This window comes from Canis lupus, chromosome 21 (assembly GCF_003254725.2).
Source record: "Canis lupus dingo isolate Sandy chromosome 21, ASM325472v2, whole genome shotgun sequence".
NCBI lineage: Eukaryota > Metazoa > Chordata > Mammalia > Carnivora > Canidae > Canis > Canis lupus.
In genome coordinates this window covers 23,063,970-23,090,776 of record NC_064263.1, presented here as the reverse complement: position 1 = coordinate 23,090,776, position 26,807 = coordinate 23,063,970, and the positions used below count along the sequence as shown (strand labels likewise).

The following is a 26,807-nucleotide window of genomic DNA, read 5'->3' as shown; positions in this document are numbered from 1 at the left end:
AAGATAACAAATTACAGATGCAGGAATTCCAGAGAATCTCGAGCAGGATAAATATAAGCACATACATACCTAGATACACAGATCAAATACCAAAAACCAAAAATAGAAAGTAAATGTTAATGACAGCCAGAGAAAAAAATGTAATTTTATTTTAAAAGGGACACAAATAATTATCACCATGGATCTTGTCAGAATTTGTGCAAGTCAGAAGATAATGAAGAGATAATGAAGTACATTTTTATTTTTTTAAGGATTTTATTTATTTATTAAGGAGAGAGAAAGCACAGAGGCAGGGGGAGAAGCAAGCTCCCTGCTGCGTGGGGAGCCCAACATGGGGCTCAGTCCCAGGACCCTGAGTTCATGACCTGAGTTGAAGGCAGACGCTTAATGAACTGAGCCACCCAAGCCCCTGGAGCAATATCTTTAAAGTACTGAAGAGAAGAGATATCAGCTCAGAATTCTATTCTAGTGAAAATAACCTTTCAGAAGTGAAGGTAAAATGAAGACTCTTGAAAGACAAAGACTGAGAGGCAACATTGCCAGACCTGTACAACGCAAAATGCTGAAAGAAAGTTATTTAGATGGAACATATTCGCAAACAGATGAAACCTGGATTAACACAATGAAGATGAAAAGAAATTGTAAAACAAACAAAAAAAGAAGGTAAATACAAAAAACTTTATTCTTATTTTTAATCACTTTAAAAGAAAATAAATTATCTAAAGCAAAAATAGTAACATCATATAGAGTTTATAACCTCTTTAGAAATAAAATGTATAACAAAAATAGCACATAGAATAGGAGCGAGGAAAGGGAAGTAGGCTATTGTAAGGCTTGTTCACCTGTATATGGAATGGTACATTATTATTCAAAGGTAGACTCTTATTAAGTTCAAGATGTATATTGTGAACCCCAAATCTACCACTAAAAACCTTTTAAAGTGGTACAATCAATAATTCCATAGTAGAATCGAATGGAATTATAATAAAATATAAGATTAATAAAAAATAATGCTTGAAAAGAGAAAAAAAGTATAGGATCAGATCTCAAAAAAAATAAAACTGGTGAGGCAGTGCATTTAAATCCAGCCATATCGGTAGTTATATATAAATGGTGAATGATCTTGTTAAACATCCAATTAAAAGGCAGAGATTATCAAATAGGATTTTTAAATTTATTTTATTTTTTATTTTTAAAATATTTTATTTATTTATTCATAAGAGACACAGAGAGAGAGAGAGGCAGAGACACAGGCAGAGGGAGAAGCAAGCTCCATGCAGGGAGCCCGACGCGGGACTCGATCCTGGGTCTCCAGAATCAGGCCCTGGGCTGAAGGTGGCACTAGACCGCTGAGTCCCCCGGGCTGCCCAAATAGGATTTTTTAAAAAGATTCAATTATATGCTGTCTATAAGAATCTCACTTTCATTTATTTATTATTTTAAGAACCTCACTTTGTTGATTTATTTAAAAATTCCATTTATTTATTTGAAAGAGAGAGAACATGAGCAGGGGGAGAAGCAGAGGGAGAAGCAGAGGGAGAAGCAGGCTCCTTGCTGAGTAGGGAACCCGACATGGGACTCAATCCCAGGATCCTGGGATCATGACCTGAACCGAAGGCAGACACTTAACCAACTGAGCCACCCAGGCACCCTATTTACTTATTTTTGAGTGTAGTTGACACAGTGTTATAGGAGTCTCAGGTATACCACATAATGATTCGACAAATTTAAACATTATGCTATGCTCACCACAAGTGTAGCTACCATCTGTCACCATACAACTCTATTACCATATCACTGACTATATTCCTTATTCTGTGACTTTTATTCCCACAACTTATTCATTCCATAACTGGAAACCTGTATCTCCCCTTCCCCTTAACCCATTTTGCCCACCTTCCCACTCGCTTCAGGCAACCACATTTTTTCTTTGAATTTAAAGCTCTGATTCTGCTTTTTGTTTGTTTGTTTTAGATTCCACATATGAGTGAAATCATATAGCATTTGGCTTTCTCAGTCTAACTTCTTTTACTTAATATAATACCCTTTAGGTCCATCCATTTTGTTGCAAATGGCATGATCTCATCCTTTTTTATGGCTAGGTAATAATCCATTGTTTATACATACCACATCTTCCTTTTTTTGTTTATCCATTTGTTTATCACTGAACACTTAGGTTGCTTCTATAACTTGGCTACTGTTAATGCTGCAATAAACATAGTGATGTATATATCCTTTCATAGTATTTTCATATCTTTGGGTAATACCCAGGAATGCCATTATTGGATCATATAGTATTTTAATTTTTAATTTTTTGAGGAACCTCCATACTGTTTTCCACAGTGGTTGTATCAATTTACATTCCCACCAACAGTATGCGAGGGTTCCTTTTTCTCCACATCCTTACCAACACTTGTTATTTCTTGTCTTTTTATTTTAGCCGTTCTGACTGATGTGAGGTAATATCTTATTGTGGTTTTGATTTACATTTCCCTGATGATGAGCATCTTTTCAAGTGTCTCTTGATCATCTATATGTTAAGGACTTCACTTTAAATATAAAAACATATAGGTTAAAAAGGGATGGAATAAGTTACACCATGCAAACTCTAATCAAACAGTAATCAAAAGAAAGTTGATGACTATATTAATATCAGGCAAAATAGATTTCAGAACAAGGAATATTACCAGAAATAGAGAGGGATATTATATAGTGATAAAGGGGCCAATTTATCAAGAAAATATGATAATCCTAAATAAATAGAACCTAATAACAGATCTCCAAAATACATGAAGCAATATCTGATAGAATTGAACAAAAAATAGGGATCCCTGGGTGGCGCAGCGGTTTGGCGCCTGCCTTTGGCCTAGGGCGCGATCCTGGAGACCCAGGATCGATTCCCATGTCGGGCTCCTGGTGCATGGAGCCTGCTTCTCTCTGCCTGTGTCTCTGCCTCTCTTTCTCTCTCTGTGACTATCATAAATAAATAAAAAATTAAAAAAAAGAATTGAACAAAAATAGATAAATCCACAATTAAAGTTGGAGACTTCAAATTTCCTCTCTCCATTCAGCAACTGATAGAATAAGTAGACAGAAAATCACAAGGATTTAGAAAACCCAAACAACAATATCAAACAACTTGACCTGAACTTTATAGAACACTACACAGCATCAGCAGAATTAACACTCATTTCAAGTGTACATTAAAGATTTAGCAGGGGGAGAGGTTTGCCAAGACATACCATATTACCATATTACACCCATGAAAAAAACTTCAACAAATTTAAAAGAAATGAAATCATATAAAGTATGTTTCCTAATGAAAATGGAATCATATTAGAAATCAATAACAAAAAGACAACTGAAAACCCCCCAAATATTTGGAAACAACATACTTCTAAATAACCAATGGGTAGAAAAAAGTACAAAGAAAATTTTAAAACTGAATGAAAATGAATTTTGAACTGAATGAAAATGAAAACACAACATATCAAAATTTATGGGGTACAGATAGAGTAGTTCATAGAGGGAAATTTATAGCATTAAATGCTCATGTTAGAAAATAAGAAAGGCTTGGCATCAATAAACTAAGCTTAAGAAAAAGAATAAGTGATATCCAAAACAAGTCAAAGGATGGAAATAATAAAGAGCAGAAATAAATGAAATTGAAAACACAAAAAATAACTGAAAACTGTTTTGTTTTTTTTTAAAAAGATTTTCTTTACTTATTCATGAGAGACACACACAGAGAGAGGCAGAGACATAGGCAGAGAGAGAAGCGGGCTCCACGCAGGGAGCCCAATGTGGGACTTCATCCCGGGACTCCAGGATCAAGCCCTGGGCAGAAGGCAGACTCAACTGATGAGCCACCCAGGCGTCCTGAAACTAAAGATTGTTATTGGAAAAATAGATAAGATTGATAAACTTCTAGTCAGACTGGTAAAGAGAAAAAGAAAAAGAAAAAAATTGCCAATATTAGGAATGAAAAAGAGACATAACTACAGATCCTGTAGATATTAAAAGGACAATGAGTGCTTATGAACAACTGTGTGTCAATATATTTGATATCTTAGTTGAAATGTCCTAAGGGAGGGGTGTCCGAGTAGCCAAGCCATTTCTTCTCCTATCTGTGTCTGGCATAATACTGAGGTTTGTGTGGACAAGAAGAGAAGTACAGACCACAGAATGTCTAAACTGCTGTAGAGAACAATCCTCCAGAATCAAAGGATTAGGTTGGCAGAGGCCACAGTGGGCTAGCACCTCGGTCCAAATTCCCCTGAGTTTATTTTCAGGCCTGAACCTCTTTCTCAATACCAGGTACGCAAGAAGTGACAACCATGACATAATTCTGGGGATTGCCCAATGGCAATGTCGGAAAATCCCCAGATTTTTTCTATCCTTCCTGTCCAAGTCACCTTCACAACACTGTTCCAGTACAGGACTGAAGGGGTAGCTTAGCTTCTCTCTTTCTGCCTCTCTCCGTTCTTCCCTTTGTCCCTTCCATCCAGGCCCAGGTGAATTAGAACAAGTGAGGGCTTTGGCATCATACGTTAGAATACCAGTCTCAGCCCCTTTTCTCACTATCACCTCTCTAAGCCTCTCTGTTTCTTCATCTTTACTTTAAACTTGTAAACTCATATCTCCAGGGTTCTGAAGGTTAAATAACTGGTACGTACAAGGTCAGGGCTAAATTCATTTCAATTTCTGGTCTCTTTCTTTAAAGATTCCCTTCCTTGAAAACTCCAATGAGGATGGTACTACCTCTTCTCAATTTGACCTTGGAACTTCAAAAGCTCTAGGAGGGTTGGGACTGAGTCTGACTTCTCTTCACTTTTATATCTCTATACCTGCACAGGTCTTGGCAAAGAGCATGTACACGATAAATGTGTTGAATGAGTGAATAAATGAACGATGACAAAAGTTATTCTGGGCAGCATGAGCTGTAATACAGAATCCCAAACTGTATTTTCTAGGTTTTAAGAGTGCATGTAATTGCAGAACCAGGGAGTGGGCAATGAAATGAGTAAGATCCAGTCTTTACCCTTGAGGAAGTCAATACATTTTTTTTTTCTGATGCCTTCCTTATACCAGGTCTCATGCTAAGTGCTTTGAATCAGCTTTATGTTTGCCTACAGTCAGATGGGAGAGAGAGGAATCTAGACAGATGAATTACACAAACTGTTTCTCCAAAATGTGTGCTTCTCCAAACCATATACCTCTCCAAGCAGATTCCTAGCCCAGGTCCCAGTGTTAAAGTGGAAGTGGAAGTTAAACAAACAAACAAACAAACCAAAAACAAACAAACAAAAATAAGGCTTCTTGAAGGAAGATGTGTAAAGATAGTAAGGATGGGCAGGGTGCAGAAAAGGAGATGCTTTTCAGTTCAAGAAGGGGAAAGGGCACCTCAGTTCAAAGCACTTCAGTTCAAGAGCACAGTGTGATCAAAGACCCTGAAGGGGAAAGTTCATTCAAGGACACAGCAAGTGACCTGATATGATCAGAGAGCTGAATCCATATCAGAGAGAGGCATAGAGGAAGGCTGGAGAGAGTAGTAGGAGCAGGATCACATGAGGTCTTGAATGCCATGTTAAGGAGCTTGGGCCTCATCCTAAAGCTATGGGAGCCACAGTGAGAATGGTTGGGTTGCATGTTCTAAAGATCATTCTGGGGGTCAGTGTAGAGCACAAGGATGGAGACATGGGACCAGTGAAAAGGCTAGTAGAGCTTGCCTCCCTCTCGTCTCCCACTGTTTCTCCAGCCAAACACGATCCTCACACACATTTCTAGTCTCCTTTGACTTCCAGGACCTTTGCTTTTCATTATGGTTTTCCTTTGGGAACTGTGGTGATGCTGAGGTGCCTGTTTGTATTTTCTTGTGCTCCCCAGTTTCCCTAGTTTCTCTGGGCATTTCACTCTTCCCTCCTCCATTACATAATGGCTTTTGGACAGCTTGCCCCATTTCCAGGTAAACCTGTCTTCTCAGTCATTAACATCAGTCATAATACTTCTATTGATAACAACATTTGTCGAATGCTATACACCAGCGTCTATGCTAGGCACTTTATATTATTTTAGCCCTTACAATCCTAGGAAGGAGGTACTTTTATTCCCATTTGGATGGAGCACAGGGAAAAGTGGGGCTCAAACACAGTAAAGCAACGGTGACAGGTTGCAAGGTTAGGGCTTATTCAGTCTGGGGCTTGGGTCAAGGTCAAGGTGCATATGGATTAGGAGAAGTGCCTTGTCCAGGTATACTTCTTCTACTTACTATAAAAACGATCCGTTAGCAGACGTGTCCTAAGCCCCTGCTCAGTGAGATGGATGTGACCAGGGTCCCACCTCTCTAGGGGCTATATTTTGCTCCTGGCCTGGGGAGCATGGGCCTTGCCATCCCCAGTGAGTTGTGTCCCCTGTCCCAGCATTCACTATTCTGCACTGAGAGTGTTTTCAGCTGTGTCCCTAGAGCCCCAGCAACTAGAGTGTAGGGGCTACCCAAGTGAGAGGCTGACCATGTGGAATCCTGGGCTACCCCTGCTGAACTAGAGAAGCTTCCCTCATCTGCTCCCGAACAAGGCTGGATTTGAAGAAAGGATTTTGCTGCTCAAGAAAGCTGGGAAAATAACTACTGAATAGTAACAGTATTTTTAAAAACAGAATTGAGATATATAACATTAGTTTCAGGTACACAAGATAATCCTCTATATGTATATATTGCAAAATGATCACCATAGTAAGTCTAGTTAACATTTATCCTCACACATAGCTATTTTTTTTTTTTAATGTGTCTGCTTCTTCCCTCAGAAAGTAGGCTCCTGGGGAGCAGAGGCTGCACCCAGACCAGCACCAGGCTGGAGGATCTCAGGGAAGGTGGGCCACACAAGATGCCCAAGGAGCTTTCTATGCACCATAAGGTTTGTCCCCTTTCTCTGCGGGGGTACAGTCTTGGGAGAAATTGAGTAAGAAACTTGCAGACAGATGACGCAAGGGGAACTTTCAGTACATATTGCAACAGAGAATTCTAAAATGGGGCCTGGGCTGTTGTGATGGCTTGTTCCCAAGGGTCTCAGCCCTGCTCCTCACCAGCTGGCCAGACCTGTCACACAAAATGTGGCCAAAGGCTATTATTGCCCAGTCCTCCCTAATGCCTGGCCTTGGAGCTGGGAAGCTTGAAACCTGAAGACATCTTTCATCATCCGTGTGGGTCTTCCGCCCTATGTCCATGTCACCAAATCCTGGAGATTCTAAAACCTCAGCATTTTCTTCAGCCTTCTTACCTTTGGCCCTGCTATCACTTTAGCTTAGCCTGTGGCATCCTCATCTCTCCCTCCCTCCTTCTTCCTTCTCTTCTTCCTTCCTTTCTTCCATCCAGCATTACCCACATCCCTCCTATAGGCCAGGCCCAGCATTGGTATTGGGACATAAAGCCCTCTGATTCTACCTTTGCCCTCCAGTAGCCTCTCCTGGGCAAGACAGCTGTGTAAACATTAAGAGTACGGGTGCTCTGAAAGAGAAAAGCCAGGGGTCTGATGCGGACACAATGATGAGAGATCCTCTGAGGGTCATGTGCTGCATACCTTCCATTTACCCTCCTGGGCCCCCACTCTTTACCTTTCTCTATCCTGCACACTTCCTGAATTCTCTGTATGGACTGCATTATTTGGCTTCCTTATCTTCTGGCTGATGGGCAGCCCTGCAGGAGACTGGAAGGAGGGACAGAGAGGGACCCTGCCAGGTCACCCCTTCCAGGGTTTCTATCAGGCAGCCTGCTCTACATAGCTCCCACCCTGCTTGGCTTCCTCCTTTTGGAAATTCAGGCCACATCCCCCACCACCACCACCACAGTGTTACTAACCTTGGGGTACTGCACCATCTCTTGAGTTTTCTCTACAACCTGCCTATATTTTTGCAAAGTTTTGGTATTAAAATTTCCTCAAGCTACCCAATGACAGAGAAGTTGTCTCCTCCAGGGACACTGGCTGATACCAGACATAGGTTGTCAGGAAGAATGCCATGGAGGTGATAGCCGAAGGTGTTCTTGTTTGGACAATGATCTTTCTAGAGCACAAAACTAACTGTCACCCCTGCTAAAATCCTTTATGGCTCCCCATTGCTCTGAAGATAAAGTCCAGACTCCTTTGCCTGGCATCTAAGACTGTCCACCATCTGGCTCTTGATGATCAAGCAGCATGTGGTTAGGTCACTCAGGAGGACAGTTGGGGACTTGGAGGGAGGGGAAGCAGTTCCAATAGGGGTGTAGTCATGCCACAAAGCAGCCCCACCAGGCAAATTCCTGGCCAAGGAAGGAGGAGTGGGTGAGACCACAGGGCCATGCCAAGATCTCCTCGCCCACCCTCTCTGAGTGAGCTGAGCACGGGGAATGCGTTTGACCCAGACTGGCCCTAGCCTTGGGCACGAGAACTGGCTCAAATCCAGGCCCCCACACTGACATCTGGAAAGCTCTTCAATTCTCCTAAAATCAGTTCTCCTAACTGCAAAAGGGGAATAATCTCACAGAGCTACGAGGGAAGTTTAAAGGAGGTAATACTTGCGAATTTGCTTTTGTTAAACAGTTCTAGTATCGGGGCTGGACCCTCTCCCCAACCTCATGAGTCAGGGAAAGCACATGGGCTAAAGGTTCAGGAAGGCTTGAATGTAAATCCCAGCTTTACTACTTCCTCACTTTGTAATCCTTAACAAATCACTTTACCTCTCTGGGCGAAGTGGGGTAATAATTACCCCTTGGAGAGCAACTATAAGGATTGAGCAAGTGCATACAGAATAGAGCCTGGCATAGAGTAGGGTACTTGGTAAATGTTTGGTTTTGCCTTTCTCCCCGTGCCTCTCTTAAGGCAAGTGTCTTCTCTGCCTTGCGGGCTGGCCCCGTGCAGTAGAGGGAGGGGTTAAGGCTGCTGTCGCTCTAAGGAGTCTCAGGTGTGCAAATGTCAATCCCCACAAATTACAAAGCTGCACCCATAATTCCCAATGGCAACACAATACTGGTGACTGAGGATGGGTGGGGTGTGATGGGACACATCACCTTTGGTGAAGCCCACCTTGGTCAACTCCTGCTTGGCAGCTTGACCTAGCCTCTCTATCCCTTTGGTAGAGAGGGTTTGGTCAAAGCACCCACGGGCTGAGTAGGGAGAAGATAAAGGAAATGTGACTCAGGTTCCAGAGCCATCCTGCTCACATACTGTAGGAAGAGCAGGGCAGACCATTGCAGACAGGAATGTAAGGATGTTGGGATGTGCGGGGAGGGGGCCAGGAGAAGTCAGTGCCTGGCATGAGTCCCCCATGCTCACCTCATGCAGGAGACAACAGTCCGAGGACAAAGAAAGCTGCCACATGTGTGTGAAGGGCCAAATTGGAGCTACATTTTACTATTCCCCAAGCCCCCACCATACCACCAACCCACCTGCTCTTTCTTTCTTTCTTTCTTTTTTTTAAGATTTTATTTATTCATGAGAGACACAGAAAGAGAGGCAGAGACACAGGCAGAGGGAGAAGCAGGCTCCTCACAGGGAGCCCGATGTGGGACTCGATCCTCAGACTGGGATCACGCCCTGAGCCAAAGGCAGATGCTCAACAGCTGAACCACCCAGGAGTCCTTCACCTGCTCTTTCTAACCCTCCAATCAAGGTACCCTTCTCTCCATACCTCTCTTTTGGTCCATGCCCCACAGGATGAAGTCCAAGTGTCTTGGCAGGATTACAAGGCCCTTCAGATCTGGTCCCTGTACATCTGTGCAGGCTTGACTTCTATTCCCCTGCCTGCATTCCTCTTCTAGCCACGCTAGGGCGCTCAGGGGGCCCATCTCCAGGCCTTCACTCATGCCGTGGCCTCTGCCTGGATGCTCTTCTCCTTCCTCTCAGCCTGGCATAAACAAATTGATCTTCTCTGGTCCAGTGGCAAATGGCATCTGGCAACACAATGCTGGTGGAAGGAGTATTCCCAATTTAAGACATTATGTCTGTCCTTCTGCCTTGCAGACTCAATCTGCAACACTACAGGATCAATGGGCAATGAAGATAATTTTGAAACATATGCCTGACACTATGCAAGGCTTTTTTTAAAAAATGTCTTACCTCACTTAGTTCTTTTTTTTAAAAAAAGATTTTATTTATTCATGAGAGACAGAGAGAAGCAGAGACATAGGCAGAAGGAGAAGCACGCTCCCTGAAGGAGCTGGATGTGGGACTCGAACCCAAGACCCTGGGATCACCACCTGAGCTGAAGGCAGATAGATGCTCAACCACTGAACCACCGAGGGGTCCCATCTCATTTAGTTCTCAAAGCATCTCTCTCTCTCTCTCTCTCTCTCTCTCTCACACACACAAATAATTATTATTCCCATTTTACAGATATGGAAACAGGTTGAAGGAAGGCAGGGCCAGAGTCGGACTCCAGCTCCGAGTGCAAAGCTGCTGTGCACGAACTTCCCCAGGAAGCGCATCCAGTGCCAGCGGAAGCAGGGGCCTCTGTCCTCTGTCCCAGCACTGCCAACAGCACCTGTGGGTGGCGGTCTCTGGCCCCGGACCCCCCCCCCCGCCCCCTCACCCACGTGAGCATCCCTCCCGCAGGGACCGGGCTGGCTGCGCTGGGGCCGCGGCACCCCGCAGGGCAGAGACGCTCTTGCTAACCAGGTGTTAAGGTAGAGGCAGCGTGGGTGGCTTAGGCCCCTGCACCGCCACCGGAGGCAGGACCGCGGCGTCTTGGCCGCCTGCAGGCGCGCAAGCGGGGCCACGGGCACACGCACCGGCGGAGGCGCTCGTCCGGCTGCACGTGCTGGGCGTCGGGGCCCAGGAGCCGCGGGGGCGCGGGGGGGCAGCGGCCGAGCGCGCGGGGAGCAGCCCCGAGCCCGCCCCGGCTCCCCCAGGACGAGGGGCGGGGTGGAACGGCCGGCCCCGCCCAGCCCGCGTCGGGCCGCCCGGCTGTGAGGTGATAAAGCGCCGCGCTCCGGGCGCCCGAGCGCAGTGGCCGCCGCCGACGGCCCGCTTTCGGCTGCTGCTCGGGCTGCGACGGGCGCCGAGCCCCGCTCCCCGCTCCCCGCTCCCCGCTCCCCGCGCCGCGTCCGCCGTCCCCCGACCCCCGACCCCCGAGCTCGGCGCGAAGCCCTGGCCCCGGCGGCCGGGGCATGGGCCTGGGGCGCGGGGCCGTGAGCTGCAGCGGCTCAGCATGAAGACCCTCATAGCCGCCTACTCGGGGGTCCTGCGAGGTGAGCGGGGGGGGGGGGGGTCTGCGGGGCCTCGGCCGCCCTCATCCCGAGGTGGGGGGGGTCTGAGGGGCCTCGGCCGCCCTCATCCCGGGGGGGTGGGAGGGGGGTCTGCGGGGCATCGGCCGCCCCCATCCCGAGGTGAGCGGGGAGGGGGGCAGCGGGACCTCGGCCGCCCTCATCCCGAGGTGGGGGGGGGTCTGAGGGGCCTCGGCCGCCCTCATCCCGAGGTGGGGGGGGGGGTCTGAGGGGCCTCGGCCGCCCTCATCCGGGGGGGGGCGTCTGCGGGGCATCGGCCGCCCCCATCCCGAGGTGAGCGGGGGGGGGGCAGGGGGACCTCGGCCGCCCTCATCCCGAGGTGGGGGGGGGGTCTGCGGGGCCTCGGCGCTCTCATTCCTGGTGGGAAGCCGCGGGAGGGTTTCCGGGGAAAGGACGACGGGACGAGGGCTCCCAGGGAAGCAGGAGTGTGTGCTCAAGACGCGAGTGCGAGGGCACGTAGGTGGAGGCCTGGCCCGCCTGCAGGCTGAGGTCCCAACCCCGTTCCTCTCCGAAAGCGGCGCCCTGCCTCGCGCCTCAGGGTCAGGGAAGAGGCGAGGATCCCGGTGACCCGACAGGCGCAGGCGGCATGGTAGTCAGTTCATGCTGGCTCTGGCTCTGGCACTTAGTTTTTGCCACCTCTGTTACATCACTTTCCTTCCCCCAGCTTGTTTTCCCCCGTGTGTGACATGAGGTTGATATTTAACAAGCCTTCCCCAACCCCGAGCACTGGCCGCGCTGGCCCTGTTCCCTGGCAGTTCCCTCCTCTGTCTTCTCTCCAGATGGAACAAGCCCTGAGCGACTGGATGGGGCAGAGTGGCAGGGTTTTGCAATCCCCCGAAACAGCCACCAGCTGGGGAAGGTGCCTGGCTGGTGACAGGTGTGCCACACTGTCGTCTGCCCTACTTCCATCCTGGAGGCCCCGGGCTGGGGAGCCCACTCAGCAGCAACGCACCCTTAGAAAGTAGAGAGGAGGACCCGGGTACCCTCCAGGAGGCCCAGGCCCCTCTTCCGCCAGCGTGGAATCGAGGCCCTTGGTGAATATATAATCATTCACGTATAGGTAGAGAAATTGATGGCAAGAGGCACGACCTTCCTGAGGTTTCCTTAACAGAAGCCTTGGCCAGGGAAGACACTTGGGAAGTCACCACAGCTGTCCTTGGTCTATGTGTGTCTTGAAGTTTCCCTCCCTCCTCCTAAGTCTTTATTCTGCTTGCTGAACCTCTCTTACTTAGCATTATTTCTTCAGTAACTGACAGTCGCCTACTCTACCCACCTTCATTTTAAAAATAAAACATACTGATTATTGGAATTTTGAAAAAAATAATGAAACATGGGAAGAAAAGAACAACTGCTGGTCCATGAACTATCCAAAAATAGCTTCCTCTTGCCATGTTAGCATATTCCTTTCCAATGTTATTTATGCACATTGTATAGAGTTGAGGGCATGCTACAGATACAGTTCTGAATCCTGGCTTCTGTGAGGATTTCCACTAGAGCTCAGAGTCACTTATAATATTCTAGTGGCTGCAAAGTAACCTCCTTGGGGCTATATCACAGTTTAACTGTGTCCTGGGCATTGGCATTGCCCTTGGAATGCTGCTGGTTGCCCTTAGAGAGACACTGAGCTGCCCTTGCCATTTTGGGGACAAGCAGCCTGAGCTGCCCCATGTATCTGGCCCAATAGCCTATGACAGCCTCTTCTCTTATTTAAGAAAGAGTTTCTGTTCATTGTACCCTTTGATGCCCGCAACAAGGGAAGGAAGGGACTTACCCATATTCATGGCTTTAAAATGTTTTTGTCTCCTGGGAACGGGACTGGTATGCTCTCTATGGTCGGGACTGGTATGCTCTCTATGGTCGTCCTTCCTGGAGATCCCCTCCCCTTGCCTCTGCTGTCCACCAGCTGGGAGCCGTGTCTTCCAGGAGCTGTTGACTCTGGTTTTCAACCTCGAGTTTGTATTTTAGGAGGACTTTTAGTGAATGATTTTGACCAAGTCCCTTAACATCCTATCAGGAGAATTTCCCCATGTTTTTTTCAGATCTTAAGAACTCCTCCCCTACTGCCCCCCACTTTTTTCTTTTTTCTTTTTTTTTTTTCCCCCACTTTTTTCTTAACTGGCTGCAAGGAATACCATCTTAGGATCTAGCAAGGGCTGGTATGAAATGCAAACAAGTCATATGTTAACTCTCTGGATCTACTTTGGCGAAAGACTGGGTGGGGTCAGGGAGGGTGCTGAAGCAAATTTTAGGTTATCTAGGTATCTCCATTAGATCGGCTTTTTACATCCTTGGTCTTTGAAGACACTCCTCAGTGGCCTGATTTGCCTCTCTGGATAAGTGTCCACTGTTGTGAGGTGGTGAACACCTCGTCAGTGGCGATATTCAAGGAGAGACCATGGATTCTGAGAAAGGAAGTCCTGTGCTAGGTGAGAGATTGAAATAGGTACCTTGGTGACTGGTTTCTGGGCCAAAAGACAAAGCCAGCTGTGGGAGCATGGGTGGGTAGGTGTCTGGTGGGGAAGGTGGGAGTTCTCTAATGTCTGGTAACTTCTAGTCTCTGAAGAACTATCCTGTGCCTGGGGTGGAGGCTGCAGAGTTAGTCACATTTGTATCCCTGCTTTTGTCCCTGGACCAGAGGCTCTTCAGGTCAGAGCCCTCTGACGCCTGCCTAGATCCTCAGGGTTTAGCATGAGACCCAGCACAAAATGGTGGCACCTCCAGGAAAATTCTGAGTTGATTTTTTTGTTCTGTGTATCTCCAAAAAAACAAGGCCAGGAGCAGGGGTGGGATTACAAGAGGCAGGTTTTGATGTCATGGAAAAATCCTTTCTAACAGCTGTTGAGGACTGCAACAGGCTTGGTGTGGATAGAGATGGAGCTCCCCATTACTGGGGGTATGCAAGTAGGAGCTTGGTAGGGAGTGAAACTAAGAGGCTAGATTGCTGGGTAACTGCGGCTATGGGTTGACAATCGCCCAACCCAGTCCTAAATCCTAGGATGAAAACATCACTCTCCTATTCCCGTCCCCCCCATTTCTTTACAACTGTCTCCCTTCCCCTGCACCTCTTCCCTAACCACACAGAGGCCCCTTTGGGGTTATCTGTGCTACTAAGGGCTCCTCTGTACTGGGAAAGGAGAGCTAAGAGTAATATTTTATTGGCTGGCTGGGTGACTCAATAGCTGATGTGGAAATCCTGCCCCACCCCCATCCTCCCACCTCCAATTCAGCAGCAAGTACTTGAGTCATAAAATCATAGCTGTCTGTTGGTGCTGGATCTGGCCCAGCTCTCACATTACCTATGGGATATTGAGGGCCCCAGAGAGAAGGGGCTGGTTCAGAGTTATCAAACCCAGGATTGGAACCCAGATCCATCTCCCAGTCTGTGACTTGTCTCCTTAACCAAGAGAGGAGGTGAAGGGCTGAGCACAGGGCTCTGGCTATTGCAGATGCCCAGCAGTTTCCTGAATGAGTAAAGGTTGCTCTCAGTCTCTGGGACGGGATAGTAGATCACTCCTTGCCAAGCTTTTTTTTGCATAAGCTGCCCCAATGGTGGAGACACCACAGATCCCCAGAGCTCTGATGTCAGGTGATGAACTGCCAGCTGCCCCTTCATTATATGTCAGACCTTCCAAACTCTTCCAGGAGGCCATGAAGCCCCACGTGAGCAGCCCCCACTGCCTCACAACCTCATCTCCTACCACACCATGCTCCAGAACTGCCACTGGTCTTCCCTTTCCTCCAGCATTCCCACCAGTTCTGTCCTACCCCAGGCCCTTTGCATGAGCTGCCCCTCTGTCCAGATCTTCTCATGGCTGCTTTGGATCCTCAGGCTCCTCTCAGAGACCTTTTTCTGGCCATGCCATGTGTAGAACAGCCTCCTAGTTACCACATCTTGCTGTATTGTTTCTAACCCTTCCCGTTACCTTATAATTTTTCGTGCGTCCTTATCTGTTTGGTAATTACGTCCCCTGTAAGATCATCAGGAGGGAGGCAGGGACTTATCTTTCTCAGTGTTGTCTCCCTGGAATCTAGTATAGTGTATGGCATATAGTAGGTGCTTAGTAAATATTTGTTGAATGAGTGAATCATTAATGGAACCTTAGCCCTCCTGAGAGCTGCCCTGTTCCTCTTGGAAAGAAGTCCTGCTTGTAGTTTCAGTGTGATCCCTCAGTCCTTCCTCAGACCTCCTCTGTTTCTGCTTGTTCTGGGTACAGGGGCTGCAGCTGTTCCCTGCTGTGGAGATCCCTTTGATCTCAGGAGGAATTGGCTCCAGGGCCAAGTGCCAAGTAGGGGAAGCTGGGCTCCCTCATGGTCCCCCTCATCACTTCCAGAGCTTTGGAAGCTAGAGAGCCAGGATGCCAGCCCTACCTTCCCTCTCAGACATGGCTGGGTGGCTCACTTACCCTCTGGGGATCTCACCCCCCCATATGGAAAATAGGATCAGAAATCTCAACCTCTCAAGAATATGAGGGTATGAGTGAGCATGAATGGAAAATGCTTTTTAAACTTGTGACACTCAAGTTCATCCCTGTCATTCATCCTGTGTGACACATGCAGCAGGCTCCCAACACTGTGGAGAGTGGCAGCCTCTGCTCTGATGTGTCCAGGAAGGCTTTGCCCCCATGGGGACTTGGGGTGTGGGCCTCTCAGTTTACTGATGGAGCACCTTCTGCATGTCAGGCTCTGTATGGCCCCTGCATCAGTCCACCTTGGTCCCTGCCTTTCAGGGGGACGTACACAGGACGGCAGCACACAGTGAGGCACACAGCAATGGGGAAGGAAGCATGGGGAGCTGTGGAGGCCTCAAGGTGAGGGTGGGACAGCTACATTATCTTGGTTGGGGTCAAGGAAGGCTTTCTGGAAGAGGCGACATTCTATCTGGATATTGAAAGATGAATAGGTGTTAGCAAGGCAGGCTATAGAACATTCAGGTATAGGGAACAGTATAAACAGAGGCATGGGATTTGTCGGGATGGGCAGTTTGGTTGCAGGGCCCCAGAGTGATGAACCCACGTGCCAAGACCCTGCTACCAAGAGGCAGAGACATGAGAGACAGAGGTTGCTGTATCCAGGCCTTGGGTGGCACACCTGTACCCCCTGGTTGTGCGGGGGAGGAGGAAGATTTGAAGGCTCCTAAGAAAGGTGCACTCAGACTTCTTGGCCTCCACCACTTCTCAGGTCTCCTGGGTATATGGAGTTGCTGCTGGCAGAGAGCCTGGGGCTAGGAGTCAGGTCTGAGGTCTCTCCAGCCCCTGTGCTGCCACTGAACCGCTCTGTAACCTCAGGAAACCACTGCCCCTTCCTGACTCTCATCTATAAAACGGGCAAAAGCCTGATAGAAGTAGCTGCCCAGGTTCTGGTTCAAACCCAAGGAAGCCAAACCCACAAACCCTTTGGGCAAATCCACAGACTTGGGAAACGTGAATTCCTTTTTTTATTAGAGCAGATTTAAGAGTCCTGAGTAAAGGGCCAGGAGCCTACCCTGCATGTGCTTCCCATGTAACCTGGCAAGACTGTGCCCTCTTGGGATGTTAAGCCTCGTCGCTGGTACAGTGAAGAGAGCTGGAAAAGCCGGTCCTCTTGGGTTCATTCCAGCTCTGCTGTAGAAATGGGATTTCAATCCCACCCCTGACTGCTGTGGGTCCATGGGGCCCAACCTCTTCCTCATTCCTGTTCCCTGCTTACCTTTGTGAAAATGGGCTCATGTCCTGCCTGGGGCCCAAGTGAGTGCCCCAGAAGAGCTAGCTCCCCACACTTGCTCATTGACTAGGATAGGGGCCTCTTTGGAAACTCCTCAGTGACATACCCACAGGCTGGCGGTGTTGCCATGGCAACTCCTCCTACTTCTGTAGCTATTTTTTTTAATGTGCCAGAATGTGGGGGTGGGGAAGGCAGGCCACTGGGGTCCTAAGCAATCACCTCCAGGTTCAAGAGTCCCAGGAATATGACCTTCCAAAAGCCCCACTTCCCTCACCTCACCTCCCAGGACTCCACCCTACTTCATGAAAACCAAATACTTGAAAGTCCAGGCCTCTGGAGTAGCCCAAGGTGGGGGGGGGGGGGGGGGGGGCGGGGGCTTGTAGTCCTTTTAGGGATCTTTTGTGGTTAAAAATTTATTAGTAGATTCTAGCAGAGCACAGAAGCCTCAACTTGTGGGGACCTCAGATTTCAGCGAATCCAACCCAAATCTCTATTATAGTGCCAGGGGGGATCCTGAGACCTCAGGGGCAAGGGGGAGGTCCCAGGGTCCCAGCCTATCAGTGGATACTGGGGACGCCCAGCTCCTTGCCATAATCCTACACAGGAGGTCCCGAGGCAGGAATCCACTGAGCCCGTAGAGTCCTGCTGGCCATGACGGGAGCCTCGCAGCCAGCACAGCTGTGTGTCAGCTTCCCCTTTGGGCCAGATGTCCCAGCTGGCACTGCTTTAATGACACCTACCCCTGAAAGGAGAGACTATTAGTCTTTCCAGGAAAGAGCTCACCAGTGCTTTGGGACCAGGTGAATGACTGGCTTATTGCCAAGGCACCATCTGAAGCTGGTGAGGGAAATGAGAGGAGTGGGCAGTGGTGTTCTCGGCCTTTGGGATGGAGCCCAGAACTCCTTGGCCTGACATTCCCAATACTGCATGGCTCCCTACCCACTTTCTCAACTAGACTCGCCCACTCACACAGTTGCTATGCTATGCTCCAGCCTGGCTGAACGACTTGGGGTTAATTCCTCCAATTTCTGCTCTGTCTTCCTTCCAGGCCTTTGCAAATGCCAATGCCAGGCCTCGAGCACCTGGGGTCCTGACCCTGCACCTTCCCTGTCAGCCTGGCTAACCCTTACTCATCATTTACACCTCACCTGACCCATTACTTCCTCCAGGGAAGTGTCTCTGAGAACATTCTCTGGATCAGGTTGGAGGCCTCCCCTAGATTCCCCGGCCCTGACTTACCATCCATGCCTAATTATTCATAGCCCTGTCTCCCCAGCCATGGCTGGGGGTACTGCCTGGGGGCAGAACTCAGCCTCAGCAGGTATCCAAGAAGCAGAGGAGAAGCAGCGTTTGGCAGCTCCCACCCTAGGTCTGCAGCACCAGGCCTGATGTATAAGGGTAGTTAGAAAACACTTGCTGAAAAAATGGTAGTGTTTGGGCTCCATCCTTCTCTTTCTTGCTCTGGAGCCTTCTGCTGTTGTCCTTGCCTTTAACTCCAGCCTGTCTAGCTGGAGGAGACCCGTCTCTCCTGGTTTCCCAGAAAGCTCCGTTTGACCATCTGTTGTGGCACACAGGTCAGTCAGCTGTGGACAGGGCCTATCTTCGTCGCGTCTGGACCCTGTCTGTTCATCTCAGTCCCCTCCAGCGTCCAGTCACTCAGGAAACACTTGACTGAGCATCTGCTCTGTGCCTGACCCCATGCTGGGCAAAGGGACCCAGAAGAACAAGATGCAGTCCCTGCAAACAAATGCACACCCTTTCCTATAATGAGAAATGCTGAATATAGGGGTGAGGTCGGCTTCCCTGGGGAAGAGTCAGCCAGGAAAGCCAGGAAGGTTGAGAAAAGTCTCTGAGGGGTCAGCACTGGCGGTATCTACCAAGTATGAGCTGAAGGACTAACCAGATTGGATCTGAAGGTGACAGGACACTAGCTGGGGGGGGGGGGGGCTGTAGGCAAGGGTAAAAGTGTGAGAGTCTTCCTGGAAGGAAAGAGTATCTGGCTGAGCATGTGGTGAGGTACTTTGTGTGTAAGACTTACAGGAGCCCTGGCATGGACTAGGACTCTGGTGGACGAGGACTGGGTACCTGCTGGAAGGTACCCATCAGGGGCCAGAGAAGAGAACTTGCCTCTGGCCTTGAAGAAGTAGCATCTGTTAGGCACTCAGCCTAGCTTCCTGGGCCTCCCTGGCACTGGAGGGGTCTGCCAAGGTCAGTATGTCCATCTCTCTGCCTCTGTGCAGACTAGAACCCAGCCTCTTTGGAGCAACTTCCTCACTGTCCATTTGGCCACTGATGTCTGAGGGCAGAACTTAGGTCCAGGTGGGCCCAGGTGTGACATCCTTGGGGCTGAGGACATGAGCAAGATGACTTCCCTCCTCAAGGAGCCCCTGGAGGTGGGGGATCTGGGTGGCTCAGTGGTTGAGTATCTGCCTTTGGCTCAGGGCATGATCCCACGGTCCTGGGATCGAGTCCCGCAATGGGCTCCCCGCAGGGAGTCTGCTTCTCCCTCTGCCTATGTCTCTGCCTTTCTGTGTGTGTCTCATGAATGAATACATAAAATCTTAAAAAAATACTTTAAAAGAAGCCCTTGGAGGCTATTCACATCTCTGTGACCTCACTGGCATCTTCCTAGGCTTTATCAGGTGTGCCAGACACTCTTTGGTTTTTTTATAAGTTGTTTAGATTCCTCACCACAATCCTGAATTATAACTAAGGAAGACATGGAGTCTCAGACAAGGATGTGGCTTTCAGGGTCTCACAGCAGGCAAGAGTCAGAGCCAGGGTTTGAATCTCACGTGTGCTGATGTCAACACCTCTGCTTCCAGGCAGGGCAGGGGTTGTTATACCCATTAGACAGGAGCCAAAACCAAGGCCCACTTGATAATTACCTAGCATTCACCCAGCTCTGTAGTTTTTATGAAGCTCTTGCCTATACACCATCTCATTTAAGTCTCACAAAATCTGGCGAGGTGGGTCTTCGCCCCACTGCACAGATGAGGAAACTGAGGCTTGCACAGGAAGTGACTCACCAAGGCTACACTTCCTGCTGGTTAGAGGCCAGGTTCTCCTGACGCCCAGCCTCCTGTCCTCTGCACCTTTTCCAGCCTGGAAGCCCTCCTCCCCCCCGAGGGGCCAATAGTGAAGGTGAGTGGAGGAAGCAGTGGGAGCCACCCCGCAGCATGACCCATGGCTGTCCATATGTGCTCCTGCCTCCTCATGGAGGATCCTCTTGCTCCCCTTCTAGCTCATCATCCCACATTATTTATCTTCAGCGCTCTCATCTGGCATCACGTCACACATTTACGTGTAGGTGCTTTATCTCTCCTGAGCTGGATTCCAGCCCCTGAACAAGTGCGGCTTTATCTGCTGTGCTCACTGTGGTTTCCCTGGTGCCTAGTTCAGTGCCTGGCACCTCCTCAGTGCTGTAGGCTTCAAGCCTGGCCTCTGCCGCGGCCCACCTTCTCCAGGAGGCCACTTTTGGCTCCTCAGGCCATTCCCAGCTTCTCTATTTTCAGCTTCCGTTTTGGGTAAATGTGAACCCCTGGGTCATTAAGCCAGCTGTTTATGGCTGCCTCAGAGCCTTCATTCCCACAGATGCCACAGTCACAGCGCCTGCTTGCCTTCCCCTCACCTCCTGGGTCTTGTCTCCAAGGCCTTGCTGCCCCCTGGAGCCTCCCCTGCCGGCACCCCCTCGCTCAGCCCCCTCTTCTCATAACGCACTGCCTCGGGGCTGTCACTTCCTGACAGACTCTGTTGGCTCACTTCTCCCACCCCTTGTCACTGTGGTCCGCGGTAGAAGCGATGGCGGTAGCTGCCATCTGATCACCTGACATATGCCGAATGTACCTCCCATGCACTGTTCCTTTTTCTTGTCATCCCAACAATCCTATGAGGTGGGGATTATCCTCCTCATTTTACAGATGAGGACACCGAAGCTGAGGGAGGCTGGGTGACTTGTCTCAAGTCACAGAGCCACGTGGGGGCAGAGCTGGCCAAGAGGCCTCCCTCAGATTAAGGGGGTTAGAGCTCAGATCCTACCCCACTCTGGCATGTGGAAGGGGAAGCCCAGGAAACCCTGGTTTCATCAGCCTGGGTGCGGCCTTCCTGGTCACTCTGCTATCAGATGTTGGGCAAGGAAGTGTTCACACAGCCATTCCCACCGCCACCCCAGCCTAAGCTCTGCGACTGATGGGGTTGGGCCCCACCGCCATATAGGCAGCTCTGGCTTAGCCCTGGTGGCGGCAGCCAGACTTGTGGGAGCTTGCGGGTGGGGGGTTGGCATCCCTTGCACAGCCAGTCTGTGGGATGATGTCCCTGGGAGGGTTGGGGCATGGTTGGAGGCCAAGCAGGTAGCCCTCCCTTAAGTAAGAGTATGTTCCTGAAGTCTGGGTGTGCGCTGGGTGTGCACTGGCTTGTGTAGTGTGAACCCGCCCTCAATAGCTTGGCATCATGGGAATGATGAGGGACGCAGAGCCCACATTCCAGCCTTGAGTCCTAGCTACCCAGTACCCTGACTCCAACCTCTTTTGGCTTCACCTCACCTCAGTTTCCATCTCTGTGAAATGGAGTTGCCCATCCCCTTCCTGGGGAGTGCTCTGGGACTCTGAAACCCAGATAGATGGGGGGCCTTCTTTCTGGGGATGAGAGAACTGCTCTGGCTTCCCTGGCAGCTCTACTCCCTCTGCCCTCCATCAATCTAGGAATAATGAGCTGTGTAAAGTAAGTGGTGAGAGAGATGGTGCCTGGGAGCAGCTGTTTGAATGCGCTGTTGGGGACATTTCTTCACAGGACTAGTGAAGTTACTCTATGGTCTGTCTTGTCTCCCTCCCTGAGAAAAAGATACGTAGGTAGTGCATTTTGTTCCCATTGCAGTGGGAAACTCCTGCTCAGGCCGCTCAGTCTGACTTGGACATCCAGGCCTCCTACTGCCTCTGTGGCTCATGGGTCTTCGTTCACGTGCAAGCACCTTCTGAGCACCTTCTCTCACTGGGCCCTGTGCAGGGCTCTGGGCACATAGATGAATTGGTGTGAGCCCTGGCACCCAGGAGACACTGGCGGAGCAGGGTGGCCAGTGGGCACGGAGGGTGCTCTGTGGTCAGGGAGGCCGGGAGAGGGTGGTGTGAGAGCAGACTAGACTCAGCTAGATGCTGAGGTTCCCTGCCAGCCCGTTCCCCCGCCCCCAGACCTGGGGACAGTCAGGCTAAGTGTGAAGGTGGTGACAGTGTGGCATCTGATTGCAACACTGGCATCCACATCAGCCTCTTCCACAGCCTGGGCAGAAGAGGTGCTGACGGCTGAGTGGTGAGGGCCAGCTGTGACCTGGGGGTGCTTCCCATCCGCTGGCCAGCCATACCAGGACTGTTGCTGGGCAGTGAGCCTCTAGGTCTGTCCCCAGGACAGACACCAGAGTGCAGCAAAGAGATTGTAGGATTCATCCTCCCCACCCTCACTGTAGAGATGGAGGAACCAAAGCCCAGAGAAGTAAGAGTCACACAGGTGTCAGTGGCGGAACTGGGACCGAAACCTCAAGGCATGCTGCCATTTCACCTGGTCTGGCCCATGACCCAAAACCCTGTCCCCTCTCAGCTTCCCCCTACTTTGTTGTGGGAAGAAGAGAGAAGGAACTTGGAGAGACCTGCCATCTGGGAACAGAAAGAACCCAAGCCTAGAGGTCGGACCTGAATGGAGTCCAGCTATGCTACTCTGGCCGAGTAACCTTGGCCCTGTCACTTTTTTATCATCATCAAAATAGGAGTGATGATGCCACAGTGAGGGATCAAGGTGCCTGTGACAGTGCTGTGTGGGCCATGTGGGCAGCGCACCTGTCACCCAACTGTGAAGAGAGGGGCTAGGGAGCCTGAGGAACAGCCCGAACAGAGACCAGTTCTTTCTCTCACTCGGCAAATCTTTGCAGTGTTTGCTCCAGGTCAGGCCCTGGCAGGCCACTGGAAACCTAGATGTAGATCAGACCCAGGTCTGGCTCCATCTTGGGAGAATGGATTTATAATCAGCAGCTAGTACAAGGTGAGGGGCGGTGGGACCCAGAGGGGGTCTTCTTTCCTCTCCCTTATTTTTCTATTCTGTGGGCCTCTCCTGACTTCATTCCAGATAGGTTCTCTCCATGGACAGGGGGCAGGTAGGATGGCTTCTGACAGTTCCAGGTTTGCTTGGCCTTTAGCGTCTATAATCCCAGAGAAAGAATGACAACCCCTCTCCAAAGGCTTACACTTTCTGGGTTTTGAAGGACAAGCTGCCTCATCTCATTGTCAGGGTCTCGTCAGGTGGGCACAGCAAGGAGGGATTTTCTGGGCAGAGGAGCAATGACTCAGCGTCTCTTAGGTCCATTCGGGGCTTCCACTGGGGCTGGAGTTCAGTGTCATGGGCAGGCCAGCTCCAGGGCTGGGCTCTGCAGTCAGCCAGGTAGGGATGGTCTGGCCTGGAGGCAGCCGAGTGGGTCAGGCCCGAGGAACAGAGTGGCAGCTTCACCCTGGGCTCCCTCTCTGGGCAGCCTCTTACTCTGACTTCCACAGAAACACCTGTCATGCCTTAGTGGACTTGGCATTTCCTACGTTGTTGCAGAACGGGCTGTGGATGGTAGTTGGAGTAAGGCAGAGTGAGAACAAGCTGGGCAGTGTAGAAAAAACCTGCCTCTCACCACTTGCCATGGGGCTGGGGCAAGTTCTTTAGGCCCCTTCTTCCCGTCTGGTTAATAAGGTGAGGGTCACATCCCCTCCTGCACTCTGACCGTATCTAATTGTGAGAGACCGCTAGTAAATTAAGCAGATGGATTTGGATTAGGCATTAGGAAGAATTTGTCTTTTCGGTTGTTTCGATGGAAGATATGTCACCGGTGTGGAATTACTGGGCAATCCCTCTCCATGCAGGAGAGCTCCGTATGATGAATGGAACCAGTTGGCTGGCCCTGACCCAAAGCAGGGGCTGGCTGGCGAGAACGTTCCTTAAGCGCTCCTCATGCTGCTGGCCTCAGGGTCCTGTCTGCAGTAGGAATAGGTCACACGAAGCAATGTCTGATGCCCTTCCCTTCATTTCCTTTTATTCCCTGCCTAGCAGAAAGTGGAGGCCTGCAGCTCTTCCCCCTGCCTCCTTCCCTGCTCCAGACTGGCCCTACCTGAGACTTGGGCTGAGGATCTTTGTTAAAATGCAGATTTCAATATGGTAGATCCAGCATGGAGTCCCAGATCCTACATTTCTAAACAGTGCCCAAGTCCCACTTTGAATAGGAAGGTGCTGGAGTACATTCTGTCTTCTTTTCAGCCAGGGCACCTAGTCTGCCCCAGACCCAGAGCAGGGACTTACCTACCCTTAGCGCCATGGCTCCTGCTTCACTTCATCTAACACAGCCTGGGGGCCGGGGTGGGGGGAGCTGCAAAGTCATGACTTGGCAGGCTAGCCCTGGGATCAGGGATTCAGGCCTGTGCTTGGGCCTTACTTCTCTCCCCCACACATCTACACAGGTCTTTCCCTACTTCTGTACAGGTTTACCAGGCCCTGAACATAACCTACCTCAGACCTGCAGTGTCCTATATACAAGAGCCCTTTGTGCTTGGCACCTGCTTTGGAGAAAAGGGAAGTTCCCTGAGCAGGGAGCAGGAATCTGTGTTCTAGCCCTGGCTCTACTTCCTACTGACTGGGTAACCCTCGCAAATGAGTGCCCCTCAGTCACCTGAGGATCCTGTTGGGCCCTATTAGATGATCCTAAAGGAAGGGTCTCAGGCTCCAGCATGGGTTTTGGGGAGGTGTGGAGGTAGAAAGGGCCTCTGGTGGTAGGATTTTCATTTAGAGGGCCAAGGAGCACTTATGGCAAAATGTCTGTTATGCCTCTGTGGCCCAGCTTCATTTGCTTTTGTGTTTACATACTACCCCTTCCACCCAGTTACACCTGCAAAGTGGTAGATGTTACTGAGCACCCATAGGTGCCATGCACTGAGGATATGACCGGGAGCCCTTGAGGTCTTGCTTGTTGAGTGGAACCAAGGTTCCACTAGTGTCTAGTTCTTCTGCTGGACCATGCCCCCTTCTTCTGATCCATTAGACTAGGTACAGGAGATAGGACTGGTGTGCCTGCCTTGAGGTCTGGTGTTATCTGTGTGTCTCCTAAAAGTTAACTTTCAGCCAGTGAGGTTTATGTCCCTTCCTAACTCTGTTGTGACCTTGTTGCTCTCTAGATTTTGAAGAAATGCAAAGGCTCGAGTGTAAGCCCCTAACCCCCTCTCCCAGGAGTAGGCCAGTGTGAAAGGTCATGAAACCCTCAAGGACAGCATTGTGACTCAGTTCTTGGGCCTTGCAGAGTGTCTGGTGTGAAGGAATGTTTGAGCAGCATCTAGTAGGCACGCAGTGAAGATGAAGAGGGTGAAGAGCATGCAGTTGGTGCTCAGTAGACATGGGGGTTGGAAGTGGCCCTCTTCCTCTGGCCCAGCTGCTGGAAGGAGTGGGGCTATGATTAGGAACCTCACCTATGATCTTCCCCAGGGCTGCCTCTCCTTCCACTACCAGGCTTTTTGGCCCCACTGCCTACCAGCCACTGGAGTCCAGGGCATCATGCTGGGAGCAGATCCAAACAGCCAATTAAGTAGGTGCATCCTGTCCTAACTTCTAGGCTTGGCAGCTGCTTGGTAGCAAACATAATTGTGGCCCTCACTATCCCAGGCTTCTCGAAGCTCACTGGCCTCTGGGTCCTTTGGGGGAAGCAAAAGCTCCCACCTGATTCCTCTCTAGGCCCTGAGTTGAAGCTGAAAGTGGAAATTCCTCTAAAGGTGGCAATGGTGGTGGTAGTGGTGGTGTTGGTGTGAGGACAAGATGGCTCAGCCTGCTGGGAAAGGGGTCCTGGGGATGGGAGGGGGCGGGGATTGGGGTTCTCAAAGTACACTTAGAGAAAAAAACATTGCAAAGTGGATATTGACCCTCTGTCCTTGGCCTCACAGGCATAGATAGCAAAGGTTAAATATTTGTACTAAGATCCAAATAAAGGATAAGGACAGAAGTTTGATTGGGGTGGAGGAGAGGGAAGAGAACTGGCAATTATGAAAAGCTTACCCCCACCCCAGCCTCTTTGGATACTTCATCTGGTCTCCAAAATGACCCGGTGAAGGGAACACCATTCCCAATAGGTACATATTAAAGCTAGGACACGGGGAAGCGTATAAACAGCCCAGAATGACAAAGCTACTGGGTGGCAGGCAAATCTGCATTTGAACCCAGGTCTGTCTGATTTTGTGGCCCATGCTCCTCTCACACTGTGGGAGGTGTCTGTGCAGATGGGTTGGTCCTGGGGATCTGAGGCTGGAAGAAAGCGTGGCAACAGGCTGACCTCTCCCCTCTGCTGCAGGCACTGGCTCCAGCATCCTCTCCGCCCTCCAGGACCTCTTCTCCATCACTTGGCTCAATAGGTCCAAGGTGGAAAAGCAGCTGCAGGTCATCTCGGTGCTACAATGGGTCCTGTCCTTCCTTGTGCTTGGTAAGCTGGGGCTCAGAGGGTGAGGGCAGGCAGGGTCCTCCTCAGCAGAGCTTAGAGCAGGAGCTCTGCTCTGCAGAGGTGAAGGGGAAGAGCATCCTCCAGCCCTTACCACCTTTTGGGTGCCAGGTCAAATACTCTATCCCCCTAGCCATGCGTGAGGACCCAGATGCAGTGGGAGGTGGTGATATGGGTCCCCTCTTACAGATAGGAAACCCAACTCTCACATAAGGTAAGTAACTTGTCCCAAGTCACCCAGATTTGAATCCAGGTCTCTAGGACCCTCAAAGCCTCTGCTTTTCCCACATGCTACCCTGCCTTACCCGCAAACATTTTCCAGCAGGTGTGTTGCTTTGCCTTAGTGTGGTATGGTTGGTACCAGTT

At 50.0% G+C, this 26,807-nt stretch overlaps 1 protein-coding gene across 3 annotated transcripts in view; it reads left to right on the top strand.

Annotated features, from left to right (window-relative positions):
- Positions 1–10,802: 10,802 nt before the first annotated feature.
- DGAT2 (diacylglycerol O-acyltransferase 2) overlaps positions 10,803–26,807 on the top strand; it is a 32,121-nt gene continuing 16,116 nt past the window's right edge. The window contains exons 1-2 of one of the 3 annotated variants that reach the window (XM_049098837.1): positions 10,803–11,215; positions 26,298–26,426. In XM_049098837.1, coding sequence (XP_048954794.1) covers positions 11,176–11,215; positions 26,298–26,426 — 169 coding nt within the window. In that variant the 5' untranslated portion in view covers positions 10,803–11,175. Of the gene's footprint in view, positions 11,216–13,631; positions 13,678–25,297; positions 25,542–26,297; positions 26,427–26,807 lie in introns of those variants that run through there. The other 2 variants (XM_049098838.1, XM_049098836.1) reach the window with 2 other exon arrangements.